Below are 20,612 nucleotides of genomic sequence, written 5' to 3'. Positions count from 1 at the left end.
ATACTCTTGATCTGATTATCAGTAGTGATTCTTCATGCATTAGGAATCTGCAGATAAATGAACCACTGGGTGGCAGTGATCACAGTGTGCTGAAGTGGGATTTACATAAGGAGGTAACTACCATCAGAGGTAAAGGGAAGGGTTTTTGCTTTCGTAAAGGAGACTATGCTGGTCTGAGACAGTATTTAAATTCTATACAGTGGGACCAACTGATGATGTTACCAACAGCAAATTCAAAATGGGAAGCATTCAAGGAACTAATCTTGGAAGCTACCAGGCTTTACATACCAACCAAGAAATATTGTTCAAGGTTCAGGCCTAAATGGTTGTCAGATGAACTAATGAGACATATGGCAGAGAAGAAAAATGCATGGGATACATACAAATTAATGGGTGACGTGGAAGCCTATGATAGATATAAGTTGGTCTGTAACCAAGTCACAAAGGAGATTAGGCAGGCAAAGGCAGATTATGAGAAATCCTTGGCAAAGGATGCAAAGAAAAACAGAAAAGAGTTCTTTACCTATTTAAACTCAAGAAGGAAAGGGATGAATCAGATTGGTCCACTGGATGTTGATGGTTCAACAGTTGAGGATCCAGCTCAGGTGGCTAACAATCTAAACGAGTATTTTGCATCTACATTCACACATTCAGGAAGGGGAATGTCGTAGGTGAAGTAAACATTGGCAGTGAGCTAGATGATTTTCTAATAACTGAGAGGAAAGTGGAGGAGAAATTGTTGAGGATAAACATAAAAAAGGCACCCGGGGTGGATGGGATCTATCCAGTTATATTAAAGGAGGCAGCAAAGGAAGTAAGCAAACCCCTAGCCATAATTATGAGAGCTTCTTTGGACTCAGGGGAGGTACCCATGGACTGGAGATGTGCAAATGTGATCCCAATTCACAAAGGAGGATCAAAGGCTGACACAAGTAATTATAGACCTGTTAGTTTAACTTCGGTTCCAGGAAAATTAATGGAGGCACTGGTTAAAGAAGCACTGCAGGATCATCTGGACAAGAATTCAGTTATAGCTCAGACACAGCATGGGTTTGTTAAGGGCAGGTCTTGTCTGACCAATTTGATTGGATACTATGATGTAGTCACAAAAGAACTGGATGCAGGGAATAACTTTGATATTATATATTTGGATCTTAGAAAGGCTTTTGATACTGGCGCATGGAAGACTGCTGCACAAATTGGAGAAGTGTGGCATTCGAGGCAAATTGCTGCTATGGATAAAGGGATGGTTGAGTGGCAGAAGACAGAGAGTGGTAATCAATGGACACTGCTCAACGTGGACTAATGTTATTAGTGGAGTTCCTCAGGGTTCAGTGTTGGGTCCATTGTTGTTTTCTGTATTTATAAATGATATTGATGATGGTGTATCAGGCTTAATGTCCAAGTTTGCAGACGATACAAAGGTTGGCAGGGTTGTTAAGGACACTACTGATACTATGCTGCTGCAACAGGATCTGGAAAGGTTGAGCAGATGGGCTGAGAGGTGGCAAATGAAGTTTAACATTGACAAATGTAAAGTACTACATATGGGAAACAGTAACCCCAGATCAACGTATCAACTCTGTGGTACTACGCTGACAGTGGTAGAGAATGAAAAGGACCTGGGGGTAATTGTGCAGGCAGATATGAAGTTCTCTGAGCAGTGCAGACGAGCTGCAAGAGTAGCTCATGGTGTCTTGTCAATGATATACAGGAATTTTTCTAGCAGAGACAGGGATGTGATTATTCCCTTGTATAAGGCATTGGTCAGGCCACACCTTGAGTACTGTATACAGGTCTGGAGGCCTCATTTCAAGAAGGATGTAGAGCTGCTGGAACGAGTACAGAGAAGGGCAACAAGATTAGTGAATGGAACAAAGGGTTGCTCTTACGAAGAAAGGCTTAAGTTTTGCAAATTACAATGTCTGGAGACTAGGCATCGCCGAGGTGATCTGATAGAGGTGTACAAGGCTTTGAATGGCTTGAGCATGCTCAATGCCGATGGAATTCTTCCTCTTGCTCAGAATAATCACCTGAGAGGGCATAAATTCAAATTGAGGAAGGACGGATGTCGGATAGATGTGCGGAAATTCGCCTTTAGTCAGCGGGCAGTTGGTTTGTGGAATAGACTTCCATCGCTTGTTGTTGAAGTTGATAGCCTAAACAAATTTAAGGCTCAGCTGGACAGGTATTTCGAACGAATTGAGGGGTGAAATGGGAGTAGTGGTTGTTTTTTTTTTTCTTTTTTTTGGCTGATGCTGAATAAGCTTGCTTTCTTGCATCATATGCCTCTACTAATGCTAATGCTAATTTCAGAACTCAGGGGCATAAATTCAAATTACAGAGGAAAAGTTTACTCTAGATTGTTTTCTTTTAGCCATTGAGTTGTTGATTACCAGAACAGGTTATTCCACAGACAGCTTAGACTGACAGTTTGAAGAAATTCAAGGGACAACTAAATAGTGTCCTACATGAGGAGGAAGGAACTGCATAATTTGTATTTTCTTAATCACTTTTTCTTTGGCTGGTGCAGCAAAAGCCTGTGGTTTCATTGCACCATATGCTAATACTTACTCTAAAATGCACACAAGGCATTTCAGATAGTAGTAGTAGTGGCATGTGATGCATCAAAGCAAGCGTTATGAGCTTATGCAGCATCAGCCAAAAAAAAAAAAAAAATTACAAAACAATCCCCTCTAAATATCTGTCCAGTTCCTCCTTAAATTTATTTAACCTATCAACTTCCACAACGATAGATGGAAGTTTGTTCCAGCAATTAACCACCCGCTGGCTAAAGGCAAATTTCTGCACATCTATTCTACATCTGTCCTTCCTCAATTTCAATTTATGCTCCCTTAGGTTCGTAATCTGAACAAATGGAAGAATCCCATCAGAATTCAGCGTGCTCAACCCATTCAAGGCCTTATACACCTCAATCAGATCACCTCGCAGGTGCCTAGTCTCCAGCTGCTGCAATTTGCAGAACTTAAGCCTCTCCTGGTAAGAGGATCCCTTCATTCCTCTCACCAATCTTGTTGCCCTTTTCTGTACACGCTCAAGCAAATCTATCTACATCCTTCCTAAAATGAGGCCTGCAGACCTGCACGCAGTACTCAAGGCATGGCCTGACCATTGCCTTACACAGAAGGACAATCACATCCTTTTCCCTGCTAGCAAAATTCCTGTATATCAGTGACAACACCCCATGACCTGCCCTGGCAGCCTGTCTGCATTGCTCAGAAAACTTCATATCTGACTGCACAATTACTCCTAGGTCTTTTTCATTTTCTACCTCCTTAAGTGTAGTACCACACAGTTGGTACGTTTCTCTGAGGTTACTTCTACCCATATGCAGTACATTGCATTTTTCAATGTTAAACTTCAGTTGCCACTTCTCAGCCCATCTGCCCAAATTTTCTAGATCCTGTTGCAGTAGCACACTGCCATTACTGTCATTAACAACCCTGCCAACCTTTGTATCAAATGCAAACTTCGATACTAAGCCTGATATACCTTCATCAATATCATTAATAAATATACAAAACAGTGGACCCAACACCGAACCCTGTGGAACTCCACTAATAACATTAGTCCACGAAGAGCAGCACCCATTGATTACCACCCTCTGTTTTCTCCCACTCAACCATCCTTTTATCCATTGTACCAACTTACCTTTAATACCATTCTGCTGCAATTTGTATAGTAGTCTTCCATGCACAACAGTGTCAAAAGCTTTCCTGAAATCCAAGTATATGATATCAAAATTATTTTTTGCATCCAGTTCCTTTGTAACCATATCATAATAACCAATCAAATTTGTCAGACAAGACTTTCTCTTAACAAATCCATGCTGTGTCTGAATTATTGCTGCAGTCTTGTCTAGATGATCCTGCAATGCATCTTTAACCGGTGACTCCATTATTTTACCTGGAACAGAAGTTAAATTAACTGGTCTGTAATTACTCATCATCCTTTGATCCCCCTTTGTGAATTGGGGACACATTTGCACATCTCCAGTCCGTGGGGACCTCCCCTGAGTCCAAGGATGCTCTCATAATTATGGCTAAGGGTTTGCTTACTTCCTTTGCCACCTCCTTTAATATAACTGGATAGATCCCATCCACCCCAGGTGCCTTTCTTATGTTTAACTTCAACAATTTCTCGTCCACTTTGTTCTCAGTTATTAGAAAATCATTAAGCACCCTGTTACAATTATCGAACCATCAATATCAAGAGTTTAGAGTTTAACTCTAAAACCTTTTAGAGTTTATATAAGTTAAAACAAATATATGTTTAAACGAATGTATGATTAATGAATGTATACTTAACCGAATGTATTCTTAAATGACTAAATGAATGTATATTTAAACAAATATATATTTAAACGAATGAATAACTAAATATGAACGTATAAAAAAATTAATGTATGCCTAAGAACAATTGTATACCTAAAAAACGTTTCAGATAAACAACTGCACGAAATAGAATCGTAAATGTATTATTAAAATTTTGAAGTGGAGAGGGAGAAACAAAGTGAAGTCAAATATGTCAGGAAAGTAATTTAGTGTAATAAGAGCTGTTATGTGCTCAACATCTCCTACATTCTTTTAATTATTAGTTAATTAGTAGTAGTAGTAGTAGTAGTGGCATGTGATGCAAGAAAGCAAATGTATGAGCTTATGCAGCATCAGCCAAAAAAAAAAAAAAAAAAATCACACCATTCCCTCCAAATGCCTGTCCAGTTCCTCCTTAAATTTATTCAACCTATCAACTTCCACAACGACAGATGGAAGTTTGTTCCAGCAATTAACCACCCGCTGGCTAAAGGAAAATTTCCGCACATCTATTCTACATCGGTTTTTTCTTAATTTGAATTTATGCCCCCTTAGATTCGTAATCTGAACAAGTGGAAGGATCCCATCAGAATTCAGCGTGCTCAACGCATTCAAGGCCTTATATACCTCAATCAGATCACCGCGCAGGTGCCTAGTCTCCAGCCACTGCAATTTGCAGAACTTAAGCCTCTCTTGGTAAGAGGATCCCTTCATTCCCCTCACCAATCTTGTTGCCCTTCACTGTACACGCTCAAGTAAATCTACATCCTTCCTAAAATGAGGCCTCCAGACCTGTACGCAGTACTCAAGCCGTGGCCTGACCATTGCCTTATACAGAGGGATAATCACCTCCTTTTCCCTGCTAGCAAAATTCCTATATATCATTGACAAAACCCCATGACCTGCCCTGGCAGCCTGTCCGCATTGCTCAGAAAACTTCATATCTGCCTGCACAATTACTCCCAGGTCTTTTTCATTTTCTACCACCTTAAGTGTAGTACCACACAGTTGGTACGTTTCTCTGGGGTTACTTCTACCCATATGTAGTACTTTGCATTTGTCAAGGTTAAACTTCAGTTGCCACTTTTTAGCCCATCTACCCAAATTATCTAGATCCTGTTGCAGTAGCACACTGCCATTACTGTCATTAACAACCCTGCCAACCTTTGTATCATCTGCAAACTTCGACATTAAGCCTGATATACCTTCATCAATATCATTGATAAATATACAAAACAACAGTGGACCTAACACTGAACCCTGTGGGACTCCACTAATAACATTAGTCCAAGAAGAGCAGCACCCATTGATTACCACCCTCTGTCTTCTAGCACTTAACCATCCTTTTATCCATTGTAGCAACTTACCCTTAATACCATTCTGCTCCAATTTGTACAATAGTATTCCATGCGCAACAGTGTCAAAAGCTTTCCTGAAATCCAAGTATATGATATCAAAATTATTTTTCGCATCCAGTTCCTTTGTAACCACATCATAATATCCTATCAAATTTGTCAGACAAGACTTTCCCTTAACAAACCCATGCTGTGTCTGAATTATTGCTGCAGTCTTGTCTAGATGATCCTGCAATGCATCTTTAACCAGTGACTCCATTATTTTACCCGGAACAGAAGTTAAAATAACTGGTCTGTAATTGCTCGTGTCACCCTTCGTCACCCTTTGTGAATTGGGGATACATTTGCACATCTCCAGTCCGTGGGAACCTCCCCTGAGTCCAATGCTCTCATAATTATGGCTAAGGGTTTGCTTAGTTGCTTTGCCGTCTCCTTTAATATAACTGGATAGATCCCATCCACCCCAGGTGCTTTTCTTACGTTTAACTGCAACAATTTCTCTTCCACTTTGCTCTCGGTTATTACAAAATCATTAAGTATCTTGCTACAATTTGATAACCTTCTACCATTTTCAAACCTTAATAATTCCTCACGTGTGAATGTAGATGCAAAATACTCATTCAGTTTGTTTGCTATCTGAGCAGGATCATCAACAGTCAAACCATCAATGTCAAGTGGACCGATCAGATTCATCCCCTTCCTTTTAGAGTTTATATAAGTAAAGAAATCCTTGCTGTTTTTCTTAGCATCTTTTGCCAAGGATTTCACGTAATCTGCCTTCGCCTGCCGAACCTCCTTTGTAACCTGATTACAGATTAACTTATATCTGCCATATGCTTCTGAGTCGCTTGATAATTTATATGCATCCCATGCATTTTTCTTCTCTGTTACGAGTCTCATTAGTTCATTTGACAACCATTTAGGCCTAAACCTTGAACAATATTTCTTAATAGGTATATGAACCTTTTAGTAGCTTCCACCATTAATTCCTTGAATGCTTCCCACTTAGAATTTACTGTTGGTAACATCGTCAGTTGATCCCACTGTACAGAATTTAAAAACTGTCTGAGACCACTGTACTCGCCTTTACGGAAGCAAAAACCTTTTCCTTTACCCCTGATGGTAATTAAATCTTTAAGTAAATCCCACGTCAGTACATTGTGATCACTGCCACCTAGTGGTTCTTTTATCTGCAAATTCCTAATACATGAATGATCACTGCTGATAACCAGGTCAAGAGTATTACTTTCTCTGGTTGCCTCTCGAACATGCTGCTGCAGAAAACAATCATCCAATAAATCCACAAAAGTCTGACTAGTGTGTGAGTGCCCAACCCACAAGTTCCAGTCAATATCTGGGAAGTTAAAATCCCCCATTATAAGACATTCCGATTTACTAGACCACTCTATTTCTCTGTACAATTGTTCATTGTACTCATTCAAGTCATTAGGCCTATAACACACTCCTACTCTTATTTTTGCTTTCGCAGTGCTTATGTCACACCAAACTGACTCAACAGTGCACTGTTCATCTCTATCAACTGGATGCACTTCTTTTGATTTTATGTTTTTCTTTATTAACAGCATAACACCTCCTCCCTTCATATCCTGTCTATCCTTTCTGTACACATTGTACTCCCCAAATTCCAGTTCGGCATTCCTTATATCTGTGTGACACCACGTCTCTGATATCCCAACAATATCCGCCTTTGATGTCTTGACCAACACTTCAAATTCATCAAATTTATTTACTATACTTCTAGCATTGGTATACATGCAAGTATACATGCACCTATTCTTATTCTTAATTACTCTAACACATCCCATATACCCACCTGTTTCACGATGACTGCCATCCGTCCCTGAAACCCCCAACACCCCTCGCTCCAGGTCGCTACTTATTCTAATAGAAGTTGTGCAAGAATCACCTTCACCTCTGCCTACGGCTACTGTTAAACTGTTAGTCCTTGTATCCCCCCAAGCTATCAGTTTTCCGACCCACCTAACACTGCCTCGATAGCATCAGCAAATATTCTTGCACCCTTTCTATTTAAGTGTATCCCATCCCTGTAGAAGCAGTCTCTCCTGTTAACAAGTACAGTCCAGGCTGAAAAAAATTCTATCCCTTGAGCCTTGCACAATCTTTCCAGGGCCGAATTGATCGACAAGGCTCTCATCATATACTCCCTCCTATCGTGTCTGGGCAGAATTGCAGACACTTTCAAATTCAACCCTATTTCACGGCTTTTTTTCAACAGTGACCTGTAATTGTTAAGTAATTCTGCCGGTCTCCTACTCTTAATATCATTAGTGCCAACGTGTACAACTATATCGCCTTTTGTGCCCCTAAAAGACGATATCTGCTCTACAACGTCATCAACCTTTGCCCCTGGCAGACATACCCTGGTCCTGTTCCACCTATCCTTTTTACAAAGGATGTTCCCCATTTCCCTGACAATAGAGTCACCAACAACTACTAGTTCCTTTGGGACCAGCACAATCTGCCTTGGGGGTTGCCGCTGTGTTGCGCGATGACCAAGTGCAAGCTCTGGCGTTGATGTGGGCAGCTGAGAGCCTGATGGGCCCCTCAATTTAGATCTTTCGAGGGCATCCACCCTGTCCTTCAAACTCTCATATAGGCCCATAACAACGCTGAGTTGTCGCCTGATTTCCTTACACTCCTTACATCGCGCACACACAAAGACATCCCCCATGGCAATATCATGTTCCGTTCCAGATAGTTCGGCAAACATTTCACAAGTTGCACATTTTTTTAGGCTGTGATGCGTTGGAGAATCGCCCCCCCTCAGTTCTCCCACGAGTCACAGCACTCCTGCCACTTTGTGCCCGTTGCTTTGCTGCTCTAGTTTGGGGCATGATATTTTAAATTAATAAGATCAATAAATTAAATTAAATTAAATGTCAATACTACGCTATCTAATAGAAACAGTGAAGCGTATTACTGTTTCTATAATTATACGTTAGAGTTACCTAGCTACCTCAATTAAAAATTTGAATTCCCTATCACTATAAACAAAAAACAATGCCTGCAAGATTCGAACGGACTAACGGTTTTATAAAGTATTACGTATATCTACAAAAACTGTTTATATAAATTAAAATAAAAATAACCAGCGTAATTAGCACTATAAGACTACGTATTAAGTACAATATAAAATAACAATTATGTAAATAAAAAGCAAACACTTATCGTTTTTTTCAGAGCCTGTAACTCACAGCTGTATTTTCTAAAGAGAGTCAGCGCCCCTGACTCTCTTTAGAAAGTCTCTTTAGATATTATACAGGGATTACCTTGATTTCTTTATAGGCAGGCTTTTTATCCTACTTTCCTAGTCCATCACGTGAAATAAATAAATTATAAAAAATTGGTAAACTTCATCTTAATGTGTTCCATACCGTCAGCACAAACACAAATTAATAATCCGGGATCACAAAATGCGCCGCTGCGTCTTCACAGACGCAGTGGTGCATTTTTTAGTTTCTTTTCATCCTGTGAACATATATAATTGAAAAGTTCTCACACAACTTAAGGAGGAAGAAAATGTCTTCATGTATTTGTTAATTGTTTTTTTTTTTATTATTATTTATTATTTGAAATTTTGATATGATGTTTTCCTATGCTGATAATTGCATTGCGGTTGATGGTTTTGGGGTTGGGTTGGGTTGGGGCCTCAATGGTGATCCCAGACTATTAATTTGCGTTTGTGCTGACGGTATGGAACACATTAAGATGAAGTTTATCAATTTTTTATAATTTATTTATTTCACGTGATGGACTAGGAGAGTAGGATAAGAAGCCTGCCTATAAAGAAATAAAGGTAATCCCTGTATAATTAACTAATAAAGAAAAACAGATCCCAATTTAGAGAGAGAGATAACAAATAAAGATTTTAAAAAATGAAATTTGTTTTTAAAGAAAAACTTGGGTAACTTTACCTGAAAATTATATGTATCTCTGTATTCAGTTTCCATTTTAGGAATGCTTTGCATCGCCCTCACCAATGATGGAGAGTGACTTTCAGCCATTATGGTTTGGACTTATGCTCACATGAAAGATGACACCATTACCATTATCCACAGGGTTAACTTAAATTTTTAATATCATTTTATAAAAATAGTATCACCATTGGGTGAAACTATTTGTTAAACATTCATGACAACTATGTCAAATACTGACTCATCAGATAACAGATGGCCTTTGTTAGCAAATGTAATGCTGGTTAATGAACAATGTATTAAGTGTAAGTGAGCAGCAAAGTAATAATGTATTAAGTAAATGTAAGTGCAGTAATAATGCATTAATTCTAAGTGAGCAGCAAAAGTGTAAGTGTATAACATTTGTTTAAATAGGAAGTTTTGCTTCCTATTTAAACAAATGTTATGCATGCCTTTATCCTTAAATTCTCAAGTCTCAAAACAAAACAACTACCACAATATTACCCTGAGACAAACAGTGGATTCTCTTTTTGGAGATGATATTTGTATAAAATGATATTAGTACTCAGGTCAACCTGTCATCTCTAATGTGAGCTAAAATAAAAGCTTTCACAGCTAAAAGTTGGTCTCCATCATTGGAGGAACCAAAGCATCCCTAATAGGGTAAATGAATGTAGAGCTGCATACAATTTTTGTATTATATCAATGAGCGTTGAAATATAACTGCAGCCTTTATTACTTTAGTAACATTACAATTAAAATTTTCTTACCTACTGTTTTTTTTTTGTGTATCATTTCTATTGAAATGATTCACAAAAGTTGTAAAAAGTCCCATTACTCCCAGGAAAAACAAATATATTGATTGCTTTAGTGAACTTGATAACTGACAGATGTAGGTATAACTAACATTAGAGAAACAAGTCACTAAAGATAGTCTCTAAGGCAGGGATAGCCAACCTTTTTTCATTGACTAGGGCAAAAACTGATAAAATGCATGAAGTTTTGAGCTGTACGAGTTCTTGAGGCCAGCAAAAATAATTCCTTTTCCATTAATTAAGATTTTGCAAAACAAGATTTAATTTTTAACATATTTACAATTTACTTTTTTTTTCATGTAATAAATACAAAAATCCAACGTTATTATTATATGAAACTAATGGCATTGTAATAACATTGTTAAATATTGAGAAAGATACATACATCACAAGAAAATAATAAAGAAAAATCAAATATTGCTAATAATGGATATTTTCAAAAATCAGTGTTAAACTATATCTGTGACATGCTACAGGATGGAGGTGACATAACACTTAAAACTGTATAGGCTGTGGGCCACATGAAGGCGTCAGCAATCATGGAACCCATGGTGCAGAGACCTTAGACATGTGCAGAAGGTCATGTAAAATGCTGTGGGCAGACCTATAACTAATTCCTACTGCATTTGAGATGAAATGAATTGTCACATGTCTGTCATTCAGCACTAGCTGCTCAGCCTTTGCAACCGTCTCACTGTGGATGTTGATGGCCTTCCTTCTTTTGGCTTGTCAAAGAAACTTGTTATTTGGCTTTTTTTTTAGGTGCATTAGCAACTAAGGCCATATTCCTCCGGGAATATGCAGTGGTCCTTCCCTTGACCTTTCTGCATCTTCTGGTGGTGACGGGCTCGAACCCTGGTCTAATCAAGAAGCGTGTGCTACGCACTGCTGCTCCTTCCCACCTGGCTACAGAGGCGCCAAAGACACTTGTAAAACCACACTGGAACTCCCATTTCCACTTTTTTACAGTGTCACAGGATGGACAATTCTGCCCATACACAGCTTTCATTTCTTTGTCAATTTCCTGAGCTTTCTTGCCCTGCAAATGCAGGAACTTGATCACTGCTCAATACTACACTTTGTCAACCATAGCATCCTTCCTCAGATTCTGGGTTCCACCTCTGGTGTATGATCACCTACAGGAATGAAATTTCACATTAGTTATTGAATATGTAGCCAACTTATATTAAAAACAGCATCTTCCTATTGACGTTTTATTTAGGTCAGGGTATGAATTTTTGAGACTCCCTCGTGTATTCGTGTACACACACACAGAGTGATTCACTACCAGTGCGACAAACTTGCAGGAGGTGTAGGGGGCACAAAGACGAATCGGAATCACATAGCACTGCAGGGTCCCAAATTCCTTCGTCATGCGGTAGAGGACGTTGAACGGGAGGTCACGTGAACAGCGATCCTGCTGGAAGTCAGCATTTGCGAACTGTTTCTGTTGAAGAAACCAAGTAGCAAAAGTCCTCCGGAGTGGATAATCTGCAGGCTCCAATGACTGGATGCATTGCAGATGGTATGAACTCATTTGGTTTGTAGACAGTATCCTCCATACAGTGGATTGGGAAATACTCAATCATTGGCCTATCGTTCGAGTACTCGTACTCGGATTGCCTTCTGCAAGATGTAGGCCATTTTCCTCATTGTCTGGCATCCTCGTCGTTCGCTCTCGATTCATGGTTCCTCTCGTGAAACAACCAGTCTCACGTAACCTTCTGTGCATACGTGCGAAAATCGTATGATGAGGAGCACGCCTGTGCAGGAAACGTTCCTGGTACAAGCGCAGAGCAGTGCGCCCGTTACAGTCTGCAGCTCCATACACGAGGTGCATGTCGGCCAGTTCAACGTTTGAATACTTGTCCATCCTACTGCCTCGGGAACCGGTTCGCAAATGCTGACTTCCAGCGGGATCGCTGTTCACGCGACCACCCGTTCAACGTCCTCTACTGCATGATGAAGGCATTTCGGACCCTGCAATGCTATGTGATTCCGATTCGTCTTTGTGCCCCCTACACCTCCTGCAAGTTTGTCGCACTGGTAGTGAATCACCTTGTATATATATATATATGTATATACAGCAGACTCTTGATTTACCAGGATCGGATTAACCGGGACACTTCAAGATTCCAAATTAAAAAAAAAAAAAAATCAACCAGAAATCATAAAATTCAAGTACTAACTAGAATAGATATAAACAGATGTTTTACGTAAGTCGCAAATAAGCAACAAGAAGCACCATTATAAGTCATCACTGGGAGATTAGCGTACCTTTACTTTAGTTTGTTTAGTAAGTCGCGTGGTAATGCAAATGTTTAGTTTGTTTTAGTGCGTCACGTCGATTGTTTTGTTTTATCACACCGCAAAAGGACAAATTTTGTTTCGTTATTTACATCAGGGATGTCGGTATTTTTTTTGTTTAGAAATCGCAAAAATCATGGGCAAATGCAAGGGTTTTGCTTTCAATAAAACAAAAACTTGAAATTATTCAAAAGTTTGAAAACGGTGCATCTGTTAAATCACTAATGAACTATTATAATGTTGGTGACCAAACCATACGCAACATTGTAAAAAATAAAGGGAAGCATTGCATTGGACATGCAAGTAGTGCGTGGTAAGTTTTTTCGTTTTTTATCTATCGCCATACTTTTTTACGTAGGTTGCCGAACATTTTTCGATACAGTAAGTTCAAGGCTTAGCTTCGGACTCACATTACGTTAGACAAAATACAAGAAGCGGTGAAGGGATCGGCACCAATGAAGTCAACTATAATAACCAAGGCTATTATAGTTGACTATAATAGCCTTGGTTATTATAGGAACACATACCAGTTTTTAACAGTACAATAACATGCATTTTTTCTTCCTTTTATGTTTTCTTTTCTTATGTGCCACTCCGGCTACTTACTATTTTTCTTCATTCTTTTGAGGATATTATGTGGTTTTTGTAATTTTGGAATATCAGGGATATAGTAGCAATATTATATTAGTCATTCCCGAGTTCGTAAAACTCGACTTACGTAAGAAGTCCTGTAACGTACTCTTACGTATGTCGGGGACTTACTGTATTTTTGGATTAACCGGGAAATCGATTATCCAGGAATTTCTTTTTACCATCTATCCCGGAAAATCGAGAGTCTACCGTGTATATATATATGTATGTGCGTGCGTGTTAGTCCTGTCTGTTGCACTTCTTGCCACATTCTTCTTACCTTTCTTGTCTGAACAAAATTCAGTTTATTTTGTTTTGTTTCTAAAAACACTATCTTAAAATCTATTATCGAGGTCACTAGTCCTCCATTTTATCATAACTCTCTGTCATGTTAGTTGCTGTATTATTTAACAGTTTTGTCCCTATTTGTTACTGCTTGGTTTCCAGCTATTGGTTTGACCTCATGTATTTTCTCGTTGCCATTTTCAGGTATAATTGTTTAATCTTCCAATTTTTTATTTTCATTTTACTAATTTTTACTTGTATCTTCATTTTTAAAAACTGCGTAGGGACTACCTTGTCCATACTAGGTAAGAGATATCTTTCTATTTCGTTTACATTTTTTAAAATTTTCTCTTGCATAGCTATTGGCAAGTATGGAAATGCAGTCCTTTGATGCATGGTTAGGTGTAGTCCCCTGTTGAAATACCTGACCATGTATCAATATTCACTTTGCTGTCATCAGATTTAATTTTATTAATTGCATATTTGCTTTTCTTCCCCGTTTTGAAGTATTTTTGCAAAAAAATTTTCCTGCCTTTATCTGATGTAAGCTGCTGTTACTTTTTTTTTATTTATTTATTTATTTATTTATTTATTTTAAAGGTTACAACATTTTCGGCTATCTTCCTTTTTGGCCTGTAGCTTTTCGTACGTTTCACACTACCATCATCTTTATTTTTATTTGTCATATTTTTATAATATGCATATATTTACATTTGCATCCATTGCTGCTGCTTTGCACACTTCGGTACATTTGCCATATCCTATCCTGTTTATTTAACCTTCAAATATCTTATCTGTTTTTACTCTTTAATACTATCTCTTAAATATTTTATCAATTTAAGAATTAGTTATCTGCTGCTTTGAGTGATACTATTCTTAAAAATACACCCATTTATGTTTTTCAGTCTTTTGACGGTCTTGTTTGAAGCTCTGTTTTGCCATTTAGCCTATGCTGGCTTTAATCTTTAATCTATAGTTAATCTACTCTTTTCCTGGTGGCCTTTAGTGTTACTAGCATTGGCATTTATTATTACACACACACACACACACACACACACACACACACACACACACACACACACACACACACACACACACACACACACACATCATATTTTGCTATATTATTTACATTTCAATCTCTAAACAACATCATTTAAAAACATAACTACTGCCAAGGATAAAAGAAGGGCTTTTGCTTTCATAAGGGTGACTACAATGGTCTCAGACAGTTTTTTTTTAAATTCTATACAGTAGGACCAACTGATGATGTTACCAACAGAAAATTCTAAATGGGAAACATTCAGGGAAGTAATCATAAAAGCTATCAGGTTTTTCATGCTAACTAAGAAATATTGTTCGAGGCAAGGCTTAGAGCTAAACTGATGAGACTTGAGGCAAAAAAGAAAAATGCATGGGATGCATATAAATTATCAGGTGATACAGAAAACTATGGCAGATATAAACTAGTTTGTAATTAAGTCACAAAAGGAGATTAGGCAACCTAAGGCAGACTATGACAATTCTCGAGCAAAGAATGCCAAGAAAAGCAACAAAGATGTCTTTACTTTTGTTAACAGTAAAAGGAAGAGGCTGAATCACATTGGTCCACTTGATGTCGGTGGTTTAAATGTTGATGATCCTGTTCACATTGCCGACAAACTTTCTAGGATAGAAGATGCCAGAAGTTTATCAAACTCTAATAGGGAACTAAATGAGTTTGTCATAACTGAGAGTAAAGTGTTTGGTGAAAGAAAAATTGTTGAAGCTAAACATAAAAAAGGAACTTGGGTGGATGGGATCTATCCCATTATATTAAGGGTTGGCAGCAAAGGAGGTAAGTAAACCCTTAACCATAATTATGAGAATATTATCATGAATGTATCCTCAATTCACAAAGGAGGATCAAAAAGTGACATGAATAATTACAGACCAGTTAGCTTAACTTCTGTTCCAGGGAAAATAATGAGCCACTAGTTAAAGAAGTAATGCAGGACCATCTAAGACAGGAATGCAATTATACTGCAGTCACAGCATGGATTTGCTAAGGTGCGATCTTGTCTGACCAATCTGAATGGATACCACAATGCAGCAACAAAGCAACAAGATATGAAAAATAATTTTGATATCATATACTTGGATTTCAGGAAAGCTTTTGATACTTGCACATTATTATTATTATTAGCTATATGGTGCGAGGAAGCCTGAGGCTTTTGCTGCACCAGCCAAAAAAAAAAAAAAAAAAAAAAATTCCCGAGTTAATCCTGAGAGAAAGAGAAGTAGAAAGGAATCACCAAGAAAGAGAAGAATGATGATATCCAGCTCAGGACCCTGGGTGTGCCAAGCCCATACTCACCAGATGTGAGCCCCTAAAAGACTACTGTACAAATTAGAGTAGTGTGGCATGAAGAGTAAGTTATGGTTAATTAAGGTGCTATGGATAAAGGGACAGTTGTGTGTGTGTGTGTGTGTGTGTGTGTGAGAGAGAGAGAGAGAGAGAGAGAGAGAGAGAGAGAGAGAGAGAGAGAGGTTATCAACGGATAATATTTTTGTGGACTAATATTTTTTAGTGGAGTCACCCAGGGTTCAGTATTGGACCCATTGTTGTTTTTCTACATTTATTTATTAATGATACTGATGAAGGTATATTAGGATTAATGTCTAAGTTTACAGATGATATGGGGGTTGGCAGGGAGCTAACAAGATCTAGAAAAATTAGGCAGCTGGGTTGGGAATGGCAGTTTAAGTTTAACATTGACAAATTCAAGGTACTACATATGAGTAGCAGTACACACCAACTATGATGACACTCAAGAGTAGTGGAAACTGATACATGTGCAGTCAGATATGAAGTATTCTGAGCAATGTAGACACGTGCCAGTACAGCTCATCAGGTTTTCTCAATGGTAGCAGGGATAAGGAGGTAATTATTCCATTGTACAAGGCAATGATTAGGTCATCTCTTGAGTACTGCATATAGGTGTGGAGGCCTCATTTTAGCATGTAGATCTGTTTGTTTATTTAGTTTTTAGGAGCATTAGCAACTAAGGCCATATTGCTAGGATAAATGGGTACAGAGAAGGGCAATGAGATTGGTGAAGGGAACAAAAGGATGATCTTGCCAAGAAAGGCTTCAGTTCTGTAAATTTCAGCATCTGGGGACTAAACACCAGTGAGGTGATCTGACTGAGGTGTTTAAGGCTTTGAATGGATTGAGCAAGCACGTTGCCGATGGCATTCTTCCTCTTGCTCAGACTACACACATGAGGGGACATAAATTCAAATTGAGGATAGATGGTTTAGAACAGATGTGCAGAAGTTTGCCTTCAGTCAGCACATGGTTGATTGTTGGAACAAACTTCCACCTGTTGTTGTGGAAGTGGTTAGTTTGAATAACTTCAAGGAAAAACTATAAAAATTATTGGAGGGGAGGGACAAATAATGTGGGAATGTTTTTTTTTTTTTTGCTGATGCTTTATAAGCTTGCCTTCTTCTATTATTTTTTACTATTGATACATGTGCAGTCCATATACATTTTTTTCTTTCTTTCTTTTTCTATTATTTCTTTCTTCTATTATTTTTTACTATTGATACATACCTCTACATTCAGTCCATATACATTAGCCGAACGCATAAATCTCCTAAATCCATCTGTTTCTTCTGTCGCTACAGTGACTACAAGAAGTTTTTCTGAAACAAAATACAAATTATGAGTTGCAAGATAATGTGAAATAACTGTATATATTATTAGCCAGCATGGGCTATTTATTAACAGAAATTTTTTTCACAAAAGGTATGAAATTCACATGCATGCATATAAATACATTCTACCTGCCAGAGTGTCACTACCAATTAAGACAGTCAGCAACTCAACCCATTACAGGTAGTCCTTGAACTTATAGCAGGTTACATTCCTAGAAGTTGACTCAAGTTGAAAAGACATAAGTTGAAACAGATGTTCCAATAAAAATAATGATATAATAGGAAATTAATATTCCTGACCCAAAAAGTCTCTGATATACAACTTTTTACAGATATGAGCATAAATAGCATATTTAATCAACTATCAGCCACATATAAAGTATGCAGTGGTGCCCATAATTATTTCCATTATATAAAGTTTCTAACACAAAACTGCTTGCTTTTTGCATTTCCCTTGACAAAAATCTGTGATTTCATAACCAGGTTTCTGAAGGTTTGCAGAATTTAAGAATTTTATTTAAATTTCATATTAGTGTATATCCTGCAATTATCACCATTTTTCATTATTTCCACATACAAATTTAAAGTTAACACATAAAAGTTGATAATACTTGGCAGGCTACAAAACAAAAGTTGGGGGGCTACATGTAGCCTGCCATTTTGACATGCCTAAAACACTGTGCTGATCTGCCAAAATCTTAACCAGATCCCAATAAAAAGTTCTGATTTAAGAGATATAACACAGTATATATTTTTGTATCTTTCTCCATAAGTAGCAGCAATGCACTGAACCATTCAGAATCATACTTAACAATAACAATATAAAAAAAAATCATTTTTACATATTTATTACAATAGAAAAAAGTACTGCTTAATTAAAAGAATTTAAAACATGTACATTTGAAATGAAAAAGATATAAGGAAGAGATGTATGGGTAACCAAACTAATAATGTTTAAGAAAGAAATGCCTATCATTCTTGTATTATGAAATATTACATGTGAGCTATTTAGGTTATTAAAAATAAAGTATAATATAATCATATTGAAGTATGTAATGCAACAAACAATCTTTTAAAGAATATTGGCAACTCATGTTAGTAAAATAATAAACTAGACATCTGTCTTGCATCAGGACAAAACTGAATGCATATCGCAGCCTGTGACAAATAAGTGCATGCTCATAGTTACATAACTTTTGACCTATCTGTTATAGAAATGGCTCTTTAACTACTATAAATTTGCATTCCCTTGAAGGTTATTTTCTACACTGTCACCATATTATTTTATACACTGTTTTATAAGATTATTCGGTTTTTAAATTATGTTATAACATTTGTTTGCATAAAAATTTTTAACAACGGTTCACACAAACTGGTGCAAACCTGCTCCATCTCATCACTGCTGATATAGATAATAGTTGAAAAAACACTTTTTTACATTTTTTTAATAATTTTATTAAAATAATATTTTATTACAACTTGAATATTGTAATAAAAAAGAATTTCAGCAAAATTTTAAAACTTACACAATGACTTAACATGGCAATGTTTCTGAATCAGGCTATGGAATCCTGTCTTCAGGCCAGAAAGGTTCACCTTAAAAATTAACAGGCAGCATATTTTTTTTTTTTTTATGAAAACCCCAAACACGAAAGGTATCAAAACCTATAGTACTTAGTACCGTGCATGGGTTGAAGGAGAAGTATGGGGGGAGGGGGATGCCGGAAACTTTGCTCTAGAGACTAAACATGGGTTTCACCACTTCAAGCCTCCAATAAGCAAAGTGGAGCATATATAATAACAGATGTATTATGTAATTAAGAAGAAAAAAAAGAGGATCCCCTTCAATTTGTAAGGTGGTCCTTTTCTGAACCACAGACAGAATTTCGCAGTTAGATTCAGAAACATATTGTGCTCAAAATCAAATAAAAAAACTGTTTGTTTTGGTACTGAGTTTTATTAAGGTCTGGAAATTTTATGTTTGTTAATTTTTTTTCTTTCATAAACAATTAACTATATTTTATCAAGTGGAAAAGTGTTTATTCGATTATTCTTCTAAATAATTCACCTACCATATAATGTCCTTTTCAAATCATATTGTAATTATAACTATTACATAAAATACTTTAACAATCTATTCTCATCAATATAATTTTTCTCTGTGCTCCTAATAAAATGGACTTTTTTTTGCTATATTTCTGTACTCATCATTCTGCACTAACCTTTAAAACTCACCAAAAATACAATGTACAAAAGCATTTAACACTGTAGTGCATTGGGAAGATGCCTAACACACTGACATATGTTTCTTTGTATGCAAAACAACTGCATCAACATCACAGCATAAGTGAGAATCAAGATAATAATGTGCGTAATATGTGATCCAATAAATGTATTTTTACAAAATAAAAAAAAATTCAAATTCCTTTTGTGCATTTATTACAACGATACCTAATGAATTTTTAAAATGATTTTCACATATTGGCATTAGAAGGGCATATGATGCAAGAAAGCAAGCTTATATAGCAACAGCCAAAAAAAACAACCTTCCTATTTCACCCATCCAATCATTCCAAATGGTTGTCTAGTTCTGTCTTGAACTTATTTAAGTTGCTGACCTCCGCTACAACAGATGAAAGTTTGTTCCAACTATCAACCATCCGCTGGCTAAAGGCAATTTTCCGCACATCTATTCTACAATTATCGTTCTTCAATTTGAATTTATGCCCCTCAGGTGAGTAATCTGAGCAAGAGGAAGAATCCCATTAGCATTGAGCGTGCTCAACCCATTCAAAGTCTTATATGCCTCAATTAGATCACCTCGCAGGTTCCTAGTCTCCAGAAGCTGCAATTTGCAGTACTTAAGCCTTTCTTGGTAACATTAACCTTTTGTTCCACTCACTAATCTTGTTGCCCTTCTCTCTGTACTCGTTCAAGCAGCTCTACATCCTTCCTAAAATGAGGCCTCCAGACCTGTATACAGTACTCAAGGTGTGGCCGGACCATTGCCTCATACAAGGGGAAAATCACCACCTTATCCCTGCTAGAAAAATTCTTGTATATGATTGACAAGACACCATGAGCTAATCTTGCAGCCTTTTTGCACTGCTCAGAAAACTTGATATCTGACTGCACAATTATCCCAGGTCCTTTTCATTTTCCACTTTCCTGAGTGTAGTAGAATCCAGTTCGTACGTTACTCTGGGGTAACTGCTACCTATATGCCGT

At 37.4% G+C, this 20,612-nt stretch overlaps 1 protein-coding gene across 1 annotated transcript in view; it reads right to left on the bottom strand.

Moving 5' to 3' along the window:
• Positions 1–20,612, bottom strand: part of LOC150085182 (procollagen-lysine,2-oxoglutarate 5-dioxygenase 1-like) — a 248,928-nt gene that overhangs the window by 216,044 nt on the left and 12,272 nt on the right. The window contains exon 2 of the mRNA XM_090373918.1: positions 17,281–17,372. Within this exon, the coding sequence (XP_090230044.1) occupies positions 17,281–17,372 (92 nt within the window). The remainder of the gene's footprint in view (positions 1–17,280; positions 17,373–20,612) is intronic.

The sequence above is a fragment of the Mastigoproctus giganteus genome, chromosome 5, assembly GCF_048544385.1.
Source record: "Mastigoproctus giganteus isolate SK-2022 chromosome 5, ASM4854438v1, whole genome shotgun sequence".
In the NCBI taxonomy this organism is placed as follows: Eukaryota; Metazoa; Arthropoda; class Arachnida; order Uropygi; family Thelyphonidae; genus Mastigoproctus; species Mastigoproctus giganteus.
Note: the sequence above shows the minus strand (reverse complement) of the source record. Positions and strands in the feature narration are given on the sequence as shown.